The sequence below is a fragment of the Typha angustifolia genome, chromosome 5 (assembly GCF_048772165.1).
Source record: "Typha angustifolia cultivar Huaian chromosome 5, ASM4877216v1, whole genome shotgun sequence".
Lineage (NCBI taxonomy): Eukaryota > Viridiplantae > Streptophyta > Magnoliopsida > Poales > Typhaceae > Typha > Typha angustifolia.
In genome coordinates this window covers 7,599,616-7,617,798 of record NC_133243.1, presented here as the reverse complement: position 1 = coordinate 7,617,798, position 18,183 = coordinate 7,599,616, and the positions used below count along the sequence as shown (strand labels likewise).

The 18,183-nt window shown below is 36.5% G+C and overlaps 2 protein-coding genes across 2 annotated transcripts; one reads left to right on the top strand and one right to left on the bottom strand.

Annotated features, from left to right (window-relative positions):
* Nucleotide 1: 1 nt before the first annotated feature.
* On the bottom strand, nucleotides 2-1,206 carry LOC140760621 (16.9 kDa class I heat shock protein 1-like). Its single transcript, XM_073097652.1, has 2 exons — nucleotides 530-1,206; nucleotides 2-422 (listed from the first exon to the last, which is right to left on the bottom strand). Exons 1-2 carry the CDS (start codon nucleotides 723-725, stop codon nucleotides 154-156), a joined length of 465 nt encoding a protein of 154 aa, XP_072953753.1. The 5' UTR covers nucleotides 726-1,206; the 3' UTR covers nucleotides 2-153.
* An 807-nt stretch (nucleotides 1,207-2,013) lies between these two features.
* Nucleotides 2,014-16,268, top strand: LOC140760117 (exocyst complex component SEC6). The gene is made up of 25 exons (XM_073096943.1): nucleotides 2,014-2,233; nucleotides 3,217-3,255; nucleotides 3,479-3,567; nucleotides 3,717-3,807; nucleotides 4,054-4,143; nucleotides 4,253-4,332; nucleotides 4,490-4,582; nucleotides 5,495-5,521; nucleotides 7,485-7,592; nucleotides 8,610-8,739; nucleotides 8,828-8,872; nucleotides 9,537-9,592; nucleotides 10,634-10,742; nucleotides 10,911-11,051; nucleotides 11,135-11,314; nucleotides 11,515-11,598; nucleotides 11,687-11,773; nucleotides 12,180-12,224; nucleotides 12,424-12,502; nucleotides 12,909-12,978; nucleotides 14,476-14,563; nucleotides 14,646-14,735; nucleotides 14,853-14,969; nucleotides 15,181-15,243; nucleotides 15,875-16,268. Exons 1-25 carry the CDS (start codon nucleotides 2,108-2,110, stop codon nucleotides 16,007-16,009), a joined length of 2,262 nt encoding a protein of 753 aa, XP_072953044.1. The 5' UTR covers nucleotides 2,014-2,107; the 3' UTR covers nucleotides 16,010-16,268.
* Nucleotides 16,269-18,183: the final 1,915 nt, after the last annotated feature.

Here is an 18,183-nt window from a genome sequence, read left to right as displayed (position 1 = left end):
TTATACCTTTCCACCACTATAGTTTAAACACAACGCTACATATACATATACATATATATATATACGTAGATTCATAACGCACTAACCTCCTACATACGTACTCATATACTAACATAAACGTATAATAAACACACTACTTCTCTAATCCAAAGTTTAAGAGATGTCGATGGACTTGACACTGCGCGGCCGCGCGGTCTCCTTCTTGGGCACGGTGACAGTGAGCACGCCGTGGTCGAGCGAGCCCTTGATCTCGTCCATGTTGGCGTCCTCCGGCAGCCTAAACCTCCTCGAGAAGCTCCCCCTCCGCCTCTCCACGCGGTGCCACGTGTCCCCCTTGTCCTCCTCCTCCTTGGTCCGCTCGCCGCTGATCCGGAGCACGTTGCCCTCCTCCACCTCCACCTTCACCTCCTCCTTCCTCACACCTGACTCACCCAAAACGCGTACGTAATTTCCCAAATTAACACAACTTTTAGGGGCTTGGGTGCAAAATATATAAGACGCTAATTTAAGAAGGGGTGAGCAAACTCGCCGGGGAGCTCCGCGGTGAAGATATGGGCCGTCTCGGTCTCGCGCCAGTCCACGCTGGTCCGCGCCAAGGTGGAGGTGTCGTCGCCGCGGCGGCCGGTCTCCCAGAGCCAACTGCTACCGCCGAGGGGGTCCCACAGATCGGCGGTGAAGGGGTCGATTGCACCTCGGCCGCCAACCCACGGGATTAAAGAAGCCATCGTTAATTTCTTTTTCTCAGAGCAATTCTTAGAGATTTTAAGGAGCACGAGGGTATATATATATTAGGATGGGGCGATAGTAGAGGAATGACACGTGTGATACGTGACGTGTCATGAAGTGGGACATATTAATGCCACGTGTGATAGGTGGAGGATTCTGCAGCCACGTTGCCTAGTTGGGAGAGATGGAGTTGCCAAGTGGCGATGGATCACCACCTCATATTACGTACTTATAAGATATAGTACGTATTTATACGTATTTTTTTTCAACGTTATGGGGAAATTAATCACAAATGCATATTTATTATTGCTTCTAAGAACTGAGTCAAAGGTACCCTTAGCTAACGCCACAAACATAATATAGTTTTCGACATTTATACATCTTCAATTATTCCTCGAGAGCATCCGGCCGGCCGACCGGCATCGCCGGCAACGAAGAATCTCCTGCAGCTGCAACCAGAATCCCTCAACCCTGAACAGCCTATATACAGAGAAATTAACCCAAGCTTAGCTCTTCAAGAGGACATAAAAAAATATTATAAAGCTAACAAGAAAAGGTGGAAAGATACAACATACCAACCCTCACATAACCCAAGTTTAGTTTCCCTCCATCTCCAATCCCTGAACAAATGCCAACACAAAGATAAGACCATAGTAAAGAACTCACATTAGTATTAAATTGCAGCCATGCATGGAGGAAATGTTACTGTGAACACTCTCTTTACTAGCTCCATTTAATATTAAGAAGCTGAAAGGCCTACTGCTATGATGTCCGGCCCAAAATGCCTATACTATTCATGATTAATGAAAACTATATATATATATATTTAATAAAAATTTCAAAATGTCAGATCAAAATAATAATCATATTCTTTACTTAGTAACGTCTGACAATGACCAAGATATCTTATATGATAAAATTATATCCCCACTAATTAACATGATATAATTAACATTCATAACCAATATCCTCCTAATTCTCATGTGCTAGCACTTTCTTTGTAAAATCTTAGTTATAATAATATCAGGGGAATTTTTTTAATGTGTTTTATTTATATTATTGAATAAATTAAGATAGATTTAAATACAGAGCTGATTGTTGCATGCTATTTTATTTGTTTTCAAGTTTTACTTTATTTCATTATTTTATAAATTATTTCCAAAGTTTTTACCGGAAATATTCTCGTCTACATGTCAGAATAATTTATTTGGAATTTGCAAAATTGACCTCCAATAATTTACTAATTATTAATCTGATAAGACGAGGAGACATAATAGAGAAGAAAAGTAAAATCTAAATACCGTCGTCCTCCATTCCTTCTTCTCTCCTCCCCCGTGTCTCTTCCTCTCTCGGAGTGTTCGATCTGCTCCGGAATCTCGAGATGATGCAAGATCTGGGCATAGAAGCCAAGGAGGCCGCCGTTCGTGAGGTGGCGAAGCTTCTTCCGCTCCCGGAGCTCCTCGCCTCCATCTCCACCATCAAATCCGACTACCTCTCTCGTCAACAGGTGCCCAATCTTTATCCCCCCGAGATTTCCCCTTTCCCTTATGGTATAATCAAGATTCGGACCGGTCTGTTGTGAATGGAGTACCGAATTCCCTCAAGATCGAACGCATGATCCAATTCCTTGGTTGTCGCGATCTTGTCGAGCGTCTGTAATCTAGGAAACCAGCAAGAAGTGTGTTTAAGGGCACAACTGAGTGTAGATTGGGGTACTTCTACTTAAAGAAGAAGGGTTTCGGTTGATTTAGTTGATATGTCAACGCAACATATCATCATTTTCAGTTATCTCAATTTACCCTACAATTCAGCTCCAAGAAGAAGGTTTTCAGTTAGTGTAAGTAATGTTTTAATGCAAGATATCCTATTGCTCAACTTTAGAAATAGGGCGGGATATCAAAGTGTAAACACGCATGTAGCATAGGGATGTGCGGATCAACCATGGGTATAGCATTTGGTGGGGAAAGCAGTGAACTGTATCTGCTTTCCTTTTTTTGCCTACTTTCTTCCTATGAATTCAGAATTTATAAGAAAGGTATGATGAAGTATCTCAAAGTTGAATAAATTGGGAAAATACTATTGCAAATGAGAGGGGACTTCACTTTCCGAAAATAGATAAGGGAAACAAACCTGTCCCTTTCCTGATGGAGATGATCAATTTGTGTTGCTACCTGGCACAGTCAGAAAAAGACCAATTGAGAACCTTTTTCTCATGTTGCCATACAATGGCTTGTGACATATGAACACATTATTGGTCGGGGCCTCGGGCCAATTGGCACATGTGCACCATGCCAATGAGTAGCACAACCCTTGATGAATACATCAATACTTTGAAGTGCTGTACTTTATTTTAATCTTCTAATAGTTGTCTTAGTTACTTTCAGTGTTCTGAAGTTCTTATGACATTTTACTGGTATGCATAGAATTTGGATATTAAGGATTTTGTTTTTACTAAGATGCACTGAATATGTTCTTTTATTGTGGTCCCAGACAAATGATGCACAACTCAGCACAATGGTCGCTGAACAGGTATATCATCTCTTTCATAAAAAAGTGATAGCTCATTTTTCTTTAATTAAACGCTCATTCTAATTTCATTTGCAATCAGCGAATGGAAGGATACTTTTTCCTTCATTTATAGCATGCCAATTATTTAAGGATACTTTTTCCTTCATTTATAGCATGCCAATTATTTGCTCTTTTCTTTCTGGAATTTGTAAATTGTTCTTGTGGAATTTGATATTTTCTACAGGTTGAGCAAGCTCGTGCTGGCATAGATGCGCTTGCATTGTCGCAGAAAACAATTAACAATCTACGTAGCAACTTTGTATCCATTGAAAAGTATGCTCCACTCTCTGTTTATTTTTTTAGATCTCTATTATATATCAAACATGAAGAGTGATTTATAATTACTTGGATTTGTTGTTTTAGTTCAAGGTAAGGTCGCCATCGTTTTACACATGTCAGATTTTGATACTATGATATAACAGGTTGTGCCAAGAATGTCAAACGCTGATTGAGAACCATGACAAGATAAAACTTCTTAGCAATGCGAGGAACAACTTGAACACCACCTTAAAGGTTTTGTGACCATTTTGCTCTCATGCTATCTTATTTTGTACTTGGTTCACATAATTTTAGTCACTGTTGTAATATAACTGGGAAATCTGGTTCATTAATACAGACATCAAAGATATTATCTCCATTGTTATTTATTTTTTTCATGATCTAAAGTGCCATGGATAGATTACTTTTTTATTTTCATTGGGCCTTCTGTCTTGGATGCTTGTTTCTTACTTTGACATTTTGAAACATTTGGCCTGATAGGATGTGGGAGGAATGATGTCGATTTCTGTTGAAGCATCTGCAGCACGTGATTCGTTAAGTGATGACAAGGAATTGATTCACACTTATGAGGTACAATTATAGTTATATTGATTTAAATAGTGATTAGATGCCCTACCACAGTCATTTACATGGATTTTAATTAATAGTAAATCCTTTGTTTTATTTGTCCTGGAGCTAGAAACTAACAGCATTGGATGGTAAGAGGCGTTTTGCATTAGCAGCTGCTGGTTCTCACAAGGAAGAAGTAGGCCGACTAAGGTTGATATGTCATACTCTTATTTGGGACAAATTAAAATGATTTTTTATTTCAGACTTCTCTATGACGTGCCTATATATTATGCCATCTTTGCTCGACTACTTAAGGACTAGGAATATGAATGGTTAAACTCTGCTGCCTTTATTTTATTGTTCTCAGGGAATACTTTGAAGATGTAGATCGAACATGGGAAACATTTGAAAAAACATTATGGGATCATGTTTCCAACTATTTTAAACTCGCTAAAGAAAGGTACTATATTTGTTATCGCAATTTTGCTCACACTTCGGTAACACTCAACATTTCAACAAGTACTTTACTCAATAACTGTTAAGTCCTTTTACAAATTTTGTTCATTTTCCTCCCTTTCCCTTTTAAATGTATGGTGTTGATGTGTGGTGTTACTGCAACTTTACACCCTATCTAATTTGTAAAGTTCGAATACGAAATTGGAGTAACTTCAATGGCATTAGCAACATTTATATCTCACTTTATGGTATATCACATCCTTTATACTAGTCAGGTGCCAGAATTTTTTTAAAGATGACCTATTATTGAACTTATGGATGAAAATCTTATATCCTTCACAGTAAATGGTGAAGTAATTTGTGATATGCTTTCTATGAGGTCTCCAGAGGCCGGATATTCAAATTCGGTTGGATCGGAAAACCTTTTATCCTGTGTTCTTAGTGAGACCCATTTTTAATGATGGGTAGATGGCGGCACTCCTTTGCCAAAAGATTTTGGTTGCTGATATTCTGGCTGGTTTAGGTCTTATGGGGGTTCCTTAATTTGAGAGGGCACTTCTTTTGGTTTGTTTTGAAGGAAAACCAGAGAAGATGAAGGATTGAGATAAAGAGGAGCAAGTAGGATTTAGAGAAAGCAAATGTAAAGTTCGGATTAGTGATAGAATATGAATTTGCAGTTAAATAATTATTCTATATTTGAAGCTTATGCATGAAGGTGAGCTGTGAAAAGATTTCTACTCGAATTATGTTCTTCAACATATGGAAGTATTATTCAGTCATTAGTTAGATGGTTTGTTACTGATGGTCTTCTAAGTTTAGAGGAGATGCAAACTTCTTTGCTAATTCCTGCTTTCTATTTCAAGAAAATGCTCCTAAGATGCAATCTCATATATAATTTTTTTAAATGTTTTTGCAGTCCACAAACACTGGTGCGAGCTTTAAGGTATGTCTGTACTGCATTATTTTCCAGTGTACTGATGCTATTAGGTTTAGCTAATTTTTGAATGTATTAATTGTTTTTGACGATCTTTTAGATTCCTTTATTTGAACTATGAATCTATTTTGTTGTTCCTTTATGTGCAACCATACCATGATATTGACTACCATCTTTCCTCTTATTTCGGTTGGTTATATATGTTGGAGGTCATTAACCTTTTCCTCTTTGATAGACACTAGCAATTATCTATTTGATGGTCATCATAATATCAGATCATTAGATTGCTATTTAGTATTTACCAGAATGAACCATCTGTTTTTATCTGACAGTTAACCAGGATCCATACCTCACTTCTATGTCACTCTTATTTCAGTTTATTCTTGTACTTAATCCTCAAATCATTATAACTATACTTGTATCTACATGAATTATCTGTTGTAAATTGCTTTACCCCAGTTTTCTGCAGTAGTTTTTCATGTCTTTTTTGATTTAGCTGTTACATAATCAATACTAGTGAAGTGCATCTCAGAAAGAACTTCTTCCCACATTGAACTAAAGTTAGTTTTAGTTGGGAAGAATGTGTAAACACTAGATATGGTAATGTGCTAGTTTTTTAATGAAATAGTGGCCTCCTGGAAAATATATACCCCTGCATACATGTCTTTTTTGATGCAAATATGTCTTGGAGAGTGTAGAGCCTTAAATGCATACTTGTTCCAGTGCCGTTGGCAATCTTGAATAATGAATCTTTTTTCTTGCATAGCTACACTTTGTTTGTTGTGTTAGTTCCAAGTAGTCCAAAAACTATAGCCTTAGGCTTGCTTAGTTCCTAGATTGAATAAGGGATCCTAATTTATGTCTTTAGGTAAGTTTTATTTTGATTTTGTCCTTTTCTTTGTTCTTAATGTATGCGGTAGACAGGCGGACAAAGAATGATGTAGCGCCTAAGCGCTAGACGGGTACCTAGGTGGGTACCCAGAATTTAAGACGGTTAAAACATAAACAAATAAAAGAAATGATCATCTAAACAATATACTAATGCTAGAGAAGAAGTTAAAACTAATACCTACTATCTAAACAATATACTAATGCTTTCTTATTAATAACTATAGTAAGATATTAGAATCCACTAATTCATGAACGCGTACAACAATTTTGATATTCAGAGTCAATCTGACATGTTAAAATATAATACGAGATGCTAAGATGATCATCTAGATGAGACCTAAACGGAGCATAGCTATATTCTATCTAAGACAAGTGCCTAGTGGAAGTTTTTTAAAAGAATGCCATTAGAAGACAATACTATTGTTGAGAGAATCATAGGGCTGGGACCTTTGTCATAGGAAATATTATCATATGAGATGGATTGATGTGATGCTTGATGTTTTGATGTTATTGTTGGTGATTTAAATGTGTTCCTTTTGAGTTTTTGCTAGCTCTGCATAACCCAGTTGTATGTGACTATGAGTTTAACTTTCCTTTCTCTATCTTTACTTTGTTTTCTATATTTTCCAATATTTCACTCTTTCTAGATGGGCAGCTGCACTTCTGAATATTGATAAATGACCTTATTTTATATTTTTATCCCATGTAGATCTTCTGAAGCAATCACTTTGCAAAAACTTTTGTATTTTTGCTGCTTGGTTTTTCCCCGTTAAAATTGGCTTCTAGATACTCGATTCCTTATTATGATGTTTTGGCGTGTTTGGCCTTAGGAATTCCTCTTGGCTTGCAAACACTTACATCCAAACAAACAAGATTAACAAATATTCGATTTTACTTGTGCGAGAAGCATTAAATGTTCTGTGATTTATGAAGAGGTTCTTATGTCACTTGGCTCTTCTGGCCTTGCAGGTCGCTTGATAATAATACTACTCTAGTGTCTTAATAGTGTGGCATTCCATCTTCTTACAGTATTCTTTTCTTCAATTGGTTTCTCCGTAAAAGTTTATGTTTTTTATGGCAGGGTAATTGAAATGCAAGAGATCCTAGATCAGCAACTTGCTGAGGAGGCCGCTGAGGCTGAGGGCGGGGGTACTATCGGAACAATCCCAAATCCACGCAGATCTGCCAAGTACGTGGTTTCCTGAATTGCCTTTGCTGCTTCAGTTTCAACATTGTGAGAGATGCTATTCTGATTGCCACATAACCACTGCAAAGTACTTGGTTGTAGATACAAGTAAACGCATATAACCATAACTCATGGCCTTGTCCATGACAGAAAAATGATGAGCCATGAAGCCTGAGAAGTGCATGAGGTTCCCACAATGTGGGGCCAGGGAAGACTTATCCCTGTTATTGGAGTGTCTGTTTCTTTGACTGAACCTGCTCAAGGGGGTGCTTGGAGCAGCCAGTAAAATTAAATGCCATATAAAGTGAAGCCCTTTACAATTGAAATAAAATCTTGTTATGCTTGGAAATTACTATTAACTATCTATGTGATCTTGTTATGCTTGGAAATTACTATTAACTATGTGATGTAAGAAGTTGATCTTTGAAAACCACTAGCCCATGTTAGAGGTACGACAAGTATTAAGGTTGGACACATTACAAATGACTCTCTCTTGTATTTTGCTAGTAAGTTCTGTGTATTTTAATATTGGGTCCTATAGGGAAGTTGCGTCTAAACATCCTCTTCATGTCAGCCTATGCTATCACAATTATGTGATTTTCATGTTTTCTTTATTTTTCTTTCTTGTAGTAAATTGTTAATCTGATAATGGTGCATTCTTGTTAATCTCAGTGTTCTTTACATTCTCTTTTACTTTATTAATTTAAGGTTAGTAAGTTTATTTATGTTACCAAGCACTTCTTTGCCAAAATACTGTGTTTCTTTCATTGTTGTAGACTTGTTCTGTTTGAATTGGAAACAGTCTTGTTGGCTTTCCTATGGTTTTGTATCTATTATATATATATATTTCCTGTAGGATCTTGATGTTCTAAGTATTTCACATTTCACTATGAGTTGATACCTGTTAGCACTTAGCGGAATTTTTTACTTGCCTTTCGCTTGTTCTCCTTTCCTTTTTAAACAATGGTCCAACATCTTGTACCGTATATTACTGAGTGATATTCTTTTTCTGCCTACAAGAAAGTCAACACCATCCCCCAGAAATTCATATCAAGAAAAGTCGAAGGGTCAGGGAAAAGGTTACAAGGACAAGTGCTATGAGTACATAAGAAAATCTGTTGAAGGGCGTTTTAACAAGTTGTTGACCCAGGTAAATAGTTAATCTATTTTGGGATCTTAACATCTTTCTTCTTTTATTTGTCACTGTATCCATACTGACTATTATTCTGCTCATTCAGCTTGTTTTCGAGGACTTGAAAGCTGCTTTAGAGGAAGCTAGGGCGGTATGTAGTTTATAATCTGCATTAATTTCTGGTATTATATTACTGGTTGCAGTGCCGAATAAATATATGATGGCCATGCCTATTTAACTCAATATTCTGGCTTCTTCCTCATCTCTTCTGTCATCAAGTTGCAAAACGTGGTCTATTATATAGCCCTATACATGACCTCCGTGACAATGACATGTTTTTTAGTGTTTCTCATGAACGAAGCAATTTATGCTAATATGTGCTGGAAGTCATAATAAGTACAACAAAATCAGTGTAGTAAAGAAGCATAATTTAAGATTTCCTTTTGATGCTCTGCTATTATCAGTTTACTCGTGTTCTTGATTGTCCAACTTAATTCACTTAGAAGGGCCTAAGAATTTAAGGTGGAGGCTTCGGTTATATCTCTAATGGGATCATTTAATAAGTAAATTTCTTCCTGTTCATGTTATCAGAGAATAGAAAAATTACAAACTTAATCTATTACTTTGTTATATCATATTCATCAAGGTACAGATTGTTCACTACAGTTTATAGTTTATGCTCTTTCATATATTGGTGCAGTTCTGCTTTTAATGTGTTTTAAGTTATTATTACACCATTATTCTACTTATCAAATTCCTATTTCTGCTAATGCCAATTACTTATATAATTAAAATTTTCTGACTTTGTGTTATAGATTGGTGAAGAGCTTGCTGATATATATGACTACGTGGCTCCTTGTTTTCCACCTAGGTATGTAATGGCACATTGCAGGTTTTCTCCCACTTCTTTTAAAGAAATTATCCGTGGATGTTTCAGATGTGTTATCCTTTAATTCTCTCCCTTATATTCTAACAAAAAATTTGACGACACAGTTTTGTGGTTTTCTACAGACTTCGTGTGTTCTCTCTAATTATAAGTAATTGGTATACTTCACCACATAATGCTTATGTTTGTTCTAGACTTATCTTTTGTTGCTTCCAGTAATAGTTATTTATTAACTAATAATAAGGCAGTAGGTATAAGTATTGCTGCTGTTCCAAGCTTATATGAGTTCTGAATATTTGGCTTGAACATGATTCATTGATTTGACATGGTTGTTTGTTTACTTATCTCTCTGTCTTAATTAGTTAACTGGACTACCATATAAAAGGGTAGGCCATGGCACCAATTCGGCCATCCAAATTGTTGAGGATGACCTAGGAAGTGTTATGAACTTTTAATTATAACAAACAGAACAAAGGTATTATAACAAACTGGATAAAGATGGAAGTTGAACAATGGCTAAATTGAACAGTATGGGTTGGTACTGAGCACAACTGTTATCAGGCCAAAGTGTAACAAACAGGACAAAGGCATTATAGCTAATTCTGTGCACTGAGCAGTAAGTGTGTTGGATTATAAATTCATTGGCAACATGTCTTCGGTAGTTCAAATCCAGCTAAGCTAAATTGGGTTACCGTATAGGTTGGATTTAGGCCCAAAAACACAAATTGTTATTGGGTCTGTTTCAGCAGAATGCTGGCTCCTGGGGTAGTTGCATACTGCATGCCAGTGAAACCGAATACGTTTTGGGTGAAGCATGTCGCCATATTGGTTTCCAACATGACTTCAAACATTGATTAGTGCAGTTCTGTAATTCTGGGATATGCTGATTCTTTTGTACTGTTCCAATACTTGTCGACACTTATATGTTAGGCTGCATCTACAGCCTCAAACTAAGCCCATGCTCTCGTATTACTTGTTGCCATATATTCTAGTTTTTCTTACGTACTTGATGGTTCTCTTTTGCAGATATGAAATTTTCCAGCTTATGGTTAATCTCTATACTGAGAGATTCATCCAAATGCTGAGGCTTCTCAGTGATAGAGCAAATACTTTGACAAATATAGAAATACTTAAGGTAAGTTAAGCAGTAAGATGATTTTTGTGCTCTTAAGTTTCTCATTCTGCTACTTGGTGAAGCAATCATGTTGCTTGATTTGTGCATGTGGTTCCTTTGGTGTATTAGCAGGGAATAAGTGGCTTTGTATTCTTTCCAACAATCTTAACGGGTGATATCTTTTTGTAGGTAACTGGTTGGGTTGTTGAATATCAAGATAATTTGATTGGCCTAGGTGTTGATGAGTCTTTAGCTCAAGTTTGTTCAGAAAGCGGTGCAATGGATCCACTAATGAATGCATATGTTGAACGAATGCAAGCAACAACCAAGGTACTCTTCGTGTCTACTTAATTTGTTAAGATTGTTTCTCAAAATATTTGGGAAAGTGGTAATTTCAATTATGATTTATGTAGAAATGGTACACAAATATTTTGGAGGCTGATAAAACACAACAACCAAAGAAAACAGACGATGGTAGACTATATACACCTGCAGCTGTGGATTTATTCAGAATTTTGGGAGAACAAGTGCAGATTGTGAGGGAAAATAGCACAGATGTCATGTTGTACCGCGTTGCTCTTGCAATTATTCAGGTAAGATTGTTATTATTCTATTTGTTGCACAATGTTTAATATGATTGATGGTCTCAAATGGTGCTATCTGGATCATATTAGAAAGGATTAGTTTTCCATAGTACACTTTTGAGGCATGTGCACATGCATGTGCTCTGATAATTGCAGCTACCGCAATCTTTCATACTAATCTTTTTTTTTTAATCACTTTTCTCAACTAGGTGATGCTTGATTTTCAAGCAGCTGAAAGGCAGAGACTTGAGGAACCAGCTTCTGATGTTGGTTTGGAAGCCCTGTGTGCCATGGTTTGTAGCTTTTATATTTTGGAAAGCTTTTCTATTTTTCTGGATAATATAAATCATACGGATTTATGTTGATGTTGCTTGATACCAGATCAACAACAACCTGCGCTGTTATGAGCTTTCAACAGAGCTTAGTAATAGCACAATGGAGGCTCTTCCACAAAACTATGCTGAACAGGTTATTATCAGTAACTATGAATATTTCTGGTCCTTACCACTTTATTAGTATCATTTATCTTGGGCGCTGCCTTACATATATTTGCCTAACGTGATATACTGACTTCAAGATTTACATTAAATATGTGGGTAGAGATTTAACAAATTTCTAGTTATCAGAAGTGCCTCGAGATTGAAAAACGCTTATCTCAAGATGGAGAGAGAAAGTACTCGTACATTTTCTCTCCTAGTTTTTTAGATCCTGAGGTGCTTTGGACAGCACACTTAATTGTTAAATCTCTTTTCAAAGGTTTAACATAAATATAAGGACGGAATTGCAAGTATTACTATACTAACCTGGTCTACTATGTACTATTACTATATTTAATATACTGAAGCTTTTGCATTATGATTATGTGAATTTGCAGGTTAATTTTGAAGATACTTGCAAAGGCTTTCTTGATGTTGCCAAGGTCCGTCCCTTAAATTCCTTTTTTCTGTTATCATCAAGATTTGATTGGTAGTTTTAAGTTTCAAAACTTTGCCTGAGCACAACCGTTCAAAACCTTGATGGTAGTAGAAATTGGGTAATTCCAGATGTTTATTGTGTTCATGTATGTGTTCAGCACTAATGAGATTCACAGTTACAAGTGGATTTATTTAATACTGCAGGAAGTAGTTCTTCAAACTGTCAATGTTATTTTTGAAGACCCGGGTGTTCAGGAGCTAATTGCCAAACTTTATCAGACAGGTTTACTATATTTTACCTTCTCTTTACAACTGGTTTTTGCTTATGGAAATATATATGTTTGGGGATATATGTGTCTGAGTGGGGGCTTTTCTTCTTTAACAAGTCTCCTCATATCAGGAAACCTTGTGGGCAATTAAATATTGATTTTATATTCAAAAATATCATGAGCAACATATACAAGAAATAGATCAAGGGTATTCCCACCACTTGTCACTAGGAAAGCATTGATTCCTTGTGCATGCTGCTTTTCATTCTTTGCTACTAGAACTGCATCAAGAGGCATCATATCCTGTAGAGCATCTCGGCCTCATACCATCGATAACTTGAGTGTTTATATATTGTAAATGACTCATACTTTTTTAAAATTTTAGTACTCTTTAACATTGATTTCCCTCACTGCTTCCAGATTGGTGTGAAGGACTGGTCACTGAATATCTTACTGCAACATTTGGTGATTATTTTGGGGATGTCAAAATGTAAGCTTCTGTTTTGAATAAAATGATGCATGTTTCATATCATATCAAATAACAAGTTTTAGTATATACAATATTGATTTGTCTAAGGCATTTTATTGTCTCCCAATACTTCCGATATAAAACATCTTGGTGAATATCAGTATATGAATTGTCAACTCATTACTTTGATGATATTTCCTAATTATGAAGAGGAGGTTATGATGATTCCAAGCCTATAGAAGATCTATCTATCTATTATGCTATTTTTTAATTTATTTTTCAATTGCCTTTTCTTTCTCTCACCATTGACATATAATTGATCAACAATATAAGCACATATGTTGCATGTATTTGATATTTAGATTGCCTTCAATTTTCTCATCATTGATTTATATAATTAGTCAAAAATACAACAGAATACGATGCATATTGTGCTGTGTGAATATCCTTGCAGCCTTATTTGTATACTTTATGTTTCCAACTTGGAAGCACGGGTACTCTAATATGGGCGCGGTAAGGTCCATGACGGTACAAGAAGCCACGGCAGTATGCTACATACTTTGGATGAGCAAAATAGCCATGCACATGGGGCCCACATCCCAGAGGGGGCGCATGATAAGGGGAAGGCTAAAGTGGGAGAGGCAGCGATTGACCCACTGGAAGTTGATCACCTCCCTTCTCGTGACACATCAAGGGGCCATTTAATGAGCATGGCTAACGGATTGGACAGAGCTGATGAGCAACACTCCGAAGTAGGTCCTTCTCTCAAAGGCATGGCAACCATTAATTGGATTGCCATTAGGCTACGATCCAGATGCTAGGGGGTGTATGCTCATCATATGTCAGGACAATCAAAAAGCCGGATTTGAAAGTTAGGATAGGCAACCCATACCGGACTGAAATCTTTCAAGATGGACTGGCGGCAAAAAGAACTAGTCTGACTCATTTGAAAGATATGATTTAAATACTTATCCGATACATTTTCGGAGTATCTGTATTTAAAATAATTCATTTTAATTTTTGGATAGGGCAGAGATATGGTTGGATATGTTGCAGATAATTTTTTAGGCTTATTAGGTATATTAAGCAGGTATTGAGTAGGAGTTTGAAATATCAACCATTATTGGTGATCGAGTGATGATTTACAAGCATGAATAGATTTCTTGAAGCCTCAAGCAGGTGCAACTCCATGTTGGAAAATAGTAATACATGATTGTCCACAAACAAGCATCTACTGAATTTCAGTGTCCTTGTTCTGTGTATTCAATGTTGACGGTTTTATGTGATTCCCTGTTCCCGTTGTTTTAATGTTACCATTATCCCGTTTTGCCCACAGGGAAGTAGCTCCAATTCTTTGGTGAAAATTTTGACATTGAATGAGATGAGTTTATGTTTGTGCTTCAAAATTCTTCAATTGCTTTTGGCAACTTACCACTCATGAAGTTGATATGTAGCTAGACATCATATGGCACTTGCCTTTTGTTAGCTGCTTTAAAGTTTTGCTCTATGTTTCTTTAGCTATATCGAGGAAAGATCATTCAGAAGATTCGTTGAAGCTTGCCTAGAGGAAACAATTGTGGTTTATGTTGATCATCTCCTTATTCAGGTTTGTAGAACTTGCCTTTAGTAGGACCGCCTGTCTTAATGTGCATTGGACTCTAGATTCATAATTTTTTATGTCTCTGTAGAGAAACTACATTAGAGAAGAAACTATTGAGCGAATGAGGCTAGATGAAGAAGTGCTCATGGATTTCTTCAGTGAGTTCATCAATGTAACAGTAAGTAATTACGTTCTGGTTTGGCATTTCTCTTAGTTGTATTGTCCTGTAATTTCTACTGCAGTGTGTTTGATATTTTTCTTACTTGATACCATGACTCTGTAATTTCTATTACAGAAAGTTGAGAGCAGAGTTAGGATTCTGGGTGATCTAAGGGAGCTAGCTTCAGCTGAGAGCCTGGACAGCTTCACCCTCATCTACACAAATATTCTTGAACATCAACCAGATTGCCCAGTAATTATCTTTATGACACTAAACTTCTTTTCTCGTTTTGGATTATCTTCTGTTCTTCTATTATTACTTTGTTAGACATCGAAGGTAGTATTTCAATCAAAGAAAAAGCTGGATCCTCATCTATTATTGATACATCATCCTTTACCCATCAATGGAGATTTCTTCAGTGTTACTGCACCTTGACACATATGCATATATATATATCTTGCAGCCTGAGGTTGTTGAAAAGCTTGTGGCGCTGCGTGAGGGTATACCACGAAAAGAAGCCAAGGAGGTAATGACTGTTATCACTTACTATTAGACATGCAATAGTTATTAGACTATTAATATTTCAAACTCCTTCGTGGTATTGAAGTGAGGACATTACTTGGTGTGTCAATATGACTTGCACCTTGTATCCAAAAGATCATGAGTTTTAGGGAAAAAAATCTCTTTAAAAATGAGGGTAAGACTATATATCTTCCCTTCCCAGATCTTGCATAGGCAGGAGCCTCATCCACTTGCACAGGGTAAGAATGTATATACCGTTATCTGATGATCAGGAAATACTTGATTTTTTCCTATCAAAATTCCTTCATTTTTCTGCTAAAATTGTTGTACTCCTAGTTATTTAGGCATTAGGTATATACCGAATATGATATATGTAGGTGTCTGATTTTGCGTACATCCTAGTTATGTTTATCAATCTAGGACAGAGTTTCTGAAATTATATTAGAATAGGAAAGATGAGTATACAGGCATGCAATTTTATTTTGGAGAAGAGTAGTGCAAAAAAACTGTGGACTAGAAGTAATTACTGACAATAACTGATGAAGAATGTACATGTAAGAAGATGAGCAGCTATTCTATATACAATTTGGAAGATTGTACGATTTGTCTCACTGGTCTTATCTCTCTTTGTTTAGGTGGTACAAGAATGCAAAGAAATATATGAGAATTCTCTCGTGGATGGCAACCCTCAAAAGGCAGGCTTCCTCTTTGGAAAAGTGAAATGTCTCGCAGCACCCAAAGGCTCTTTGTGGCGAAAGCTTGCTCAATAACAGCTTTGTAAATTATGTAAATTTCTTCTTGTTGAAATTTTGCTGTTATCTGCTTATTCTTTTATTGATTTGTAAGCCCTATTTATCTCGAGCTTCATGTTTTCCCTGGGGTGGCAAAGTACATCATGCAGTAGCTGCGATGACTTGTTGGGGGTTAATCTGCAGAACCCAAAAGGGACTAGTATTTTATAGGGCTCTATTTCCTTATTGGATCGAAATCAAAGTTACAGAATGAAAACATCTGGTCTTTGCTGGTGCTTCTGTTTTGGCAATATATTTATTACTAGCACTGTCTATGTGATAATATATTGCTTAAGTGCCGCTTTGATATTGCTTACAGCAGCTCTAAACATGTTATTATGCATCATTTGCAGGAACGATAGGCTTGCATTAAACGTAATTACCACCATTTGTGTTTGATGTACTCAGAAATCAGTTGTCCATCTTCCAAAGTTGAGGAACTAAGGTGACGAGTATTGGACTCCTCAATTCGAGTTGCCATGGTACATCTATAAAAATGCAGACATCCAGGTAACATAACTTACGAGAGATTACGTCAGTGAAGCGTATAATAATACCACTATTTTGAGCGAGCCACATTAAGACAATTATTGTTGGAGTAAACGAGCCAAGGCTTGGGCTGTGAACACTCCCAAGTTGGCTTGGCTAGATAGATGGAGAAGCACCTCGCTCTCGACTCGGTCAACGGAATAAAGGCAGCAGAATGATCCTTAAGGAGAGGATCCGAGCTGAAGTCAACTAATGATGGGGATGGGTGGTACAAGATTTTCTTGCAAGAAGTGACGGTAGAAAACCCAGCTTACCCGTAGAGCTCTTCACCACTCAAACACTCTAAACGTAATGGCGAGCCAAAGTAGTCTGGGGAAGTTTAAAATTTCAGAGATCTTGGATTCTCCTGACTGTTGTTGCTGGCTCAAAGAGATGGATGACCCACTTTCAATATTTTATTTCGTTAACCTACGGACTACACAAAAGTTCTCTTGGAGAAGGAGCAGTCAGTATTGACCTACTGCACGTAAATCACTAACATGTTCGATGTGCCACACTCAAATATTAACCTTGAACTAGTCGACTTTTCTATCTTAAAGTAAAAAGTAAGACGCTAAATTCTTCAGCATTTGAATGCCAGTTATAAATATTAACCTTGAACAGATGTTTTAATAAATAAAATTTAGAAGAGAATCGGTCAAAATCTCACCTCTCTCTCTCTCTCGATCGGCCGAGTCAGCCTTTGGTGAGAGAAAGAAGGTCTGTGGATGATGACTTGGTTACTCGACCGAGTCAGCCTTTTGACCTCACATGCTTTGAGGAGGTACCGACAACCTCCAAGATACAAAGCTCGTGAGTCCATATGAGAATGGAATAAAATTTTATTCAGAATCTTATCCACCGCGGATATCTGAGTCAAATTTGCGTAATAATCCTTTTTTTTTATCGTAGTAGGTGTACTTGCAGAGATCGACAACGTTTAGTGTTTGTCCGTATTGAGCGAGTGGCCTTGTGCATCCGGAGCAGGTGACCTTGCTGTCGCGGTATTCCTTTTAACTAATGGAACTGGAAATTACCAAGAGAACCCCCATAAAACTTCTTAATTTCATAAAATGCACTTTAAAACATTTATTTGTTGCAACCTTTAGTTTTTTTTTTTACCAAACTAGGTTTCCTTCGTCTTCAGTTAATCTAAATGAGTATGATAAAAAAAATTGATTTATTATTTACTAATTTAAATATTTTTTCCTAAAAATTGAGGATTTAAATCTTGTTAAAATAAGTATTTATTGTATATTATTGGTTAACCTATGCTATATTGAGTACGTGATTTTAATTATTTTTTTTAGGAAGACTAATTCTGCACCTCGTTTTACTGGCTTTGCTTCTAATATTGGAGGAGGAAGACTATTTCTGATTTAACGCATTCTATACTATTTTTTTAGCTCTCTATTTTTGTAATTTTGTAGGTTATAAATAAGACATTTCAAAGAAGAGAAGAATAGGAAAATAAAAGAAGAAAATAAAGAAAGAGTTTTTAACTAGAGATTACCGCTTCTTCTCTTATTTTAATTTCGTTCAAATCCATCGAAAATTATGAGTTCCTAGTTCTTCAGTTTAAATCGGTACGTTTCTATCTTATGCTTTATTAGAAGTTGCAAGTG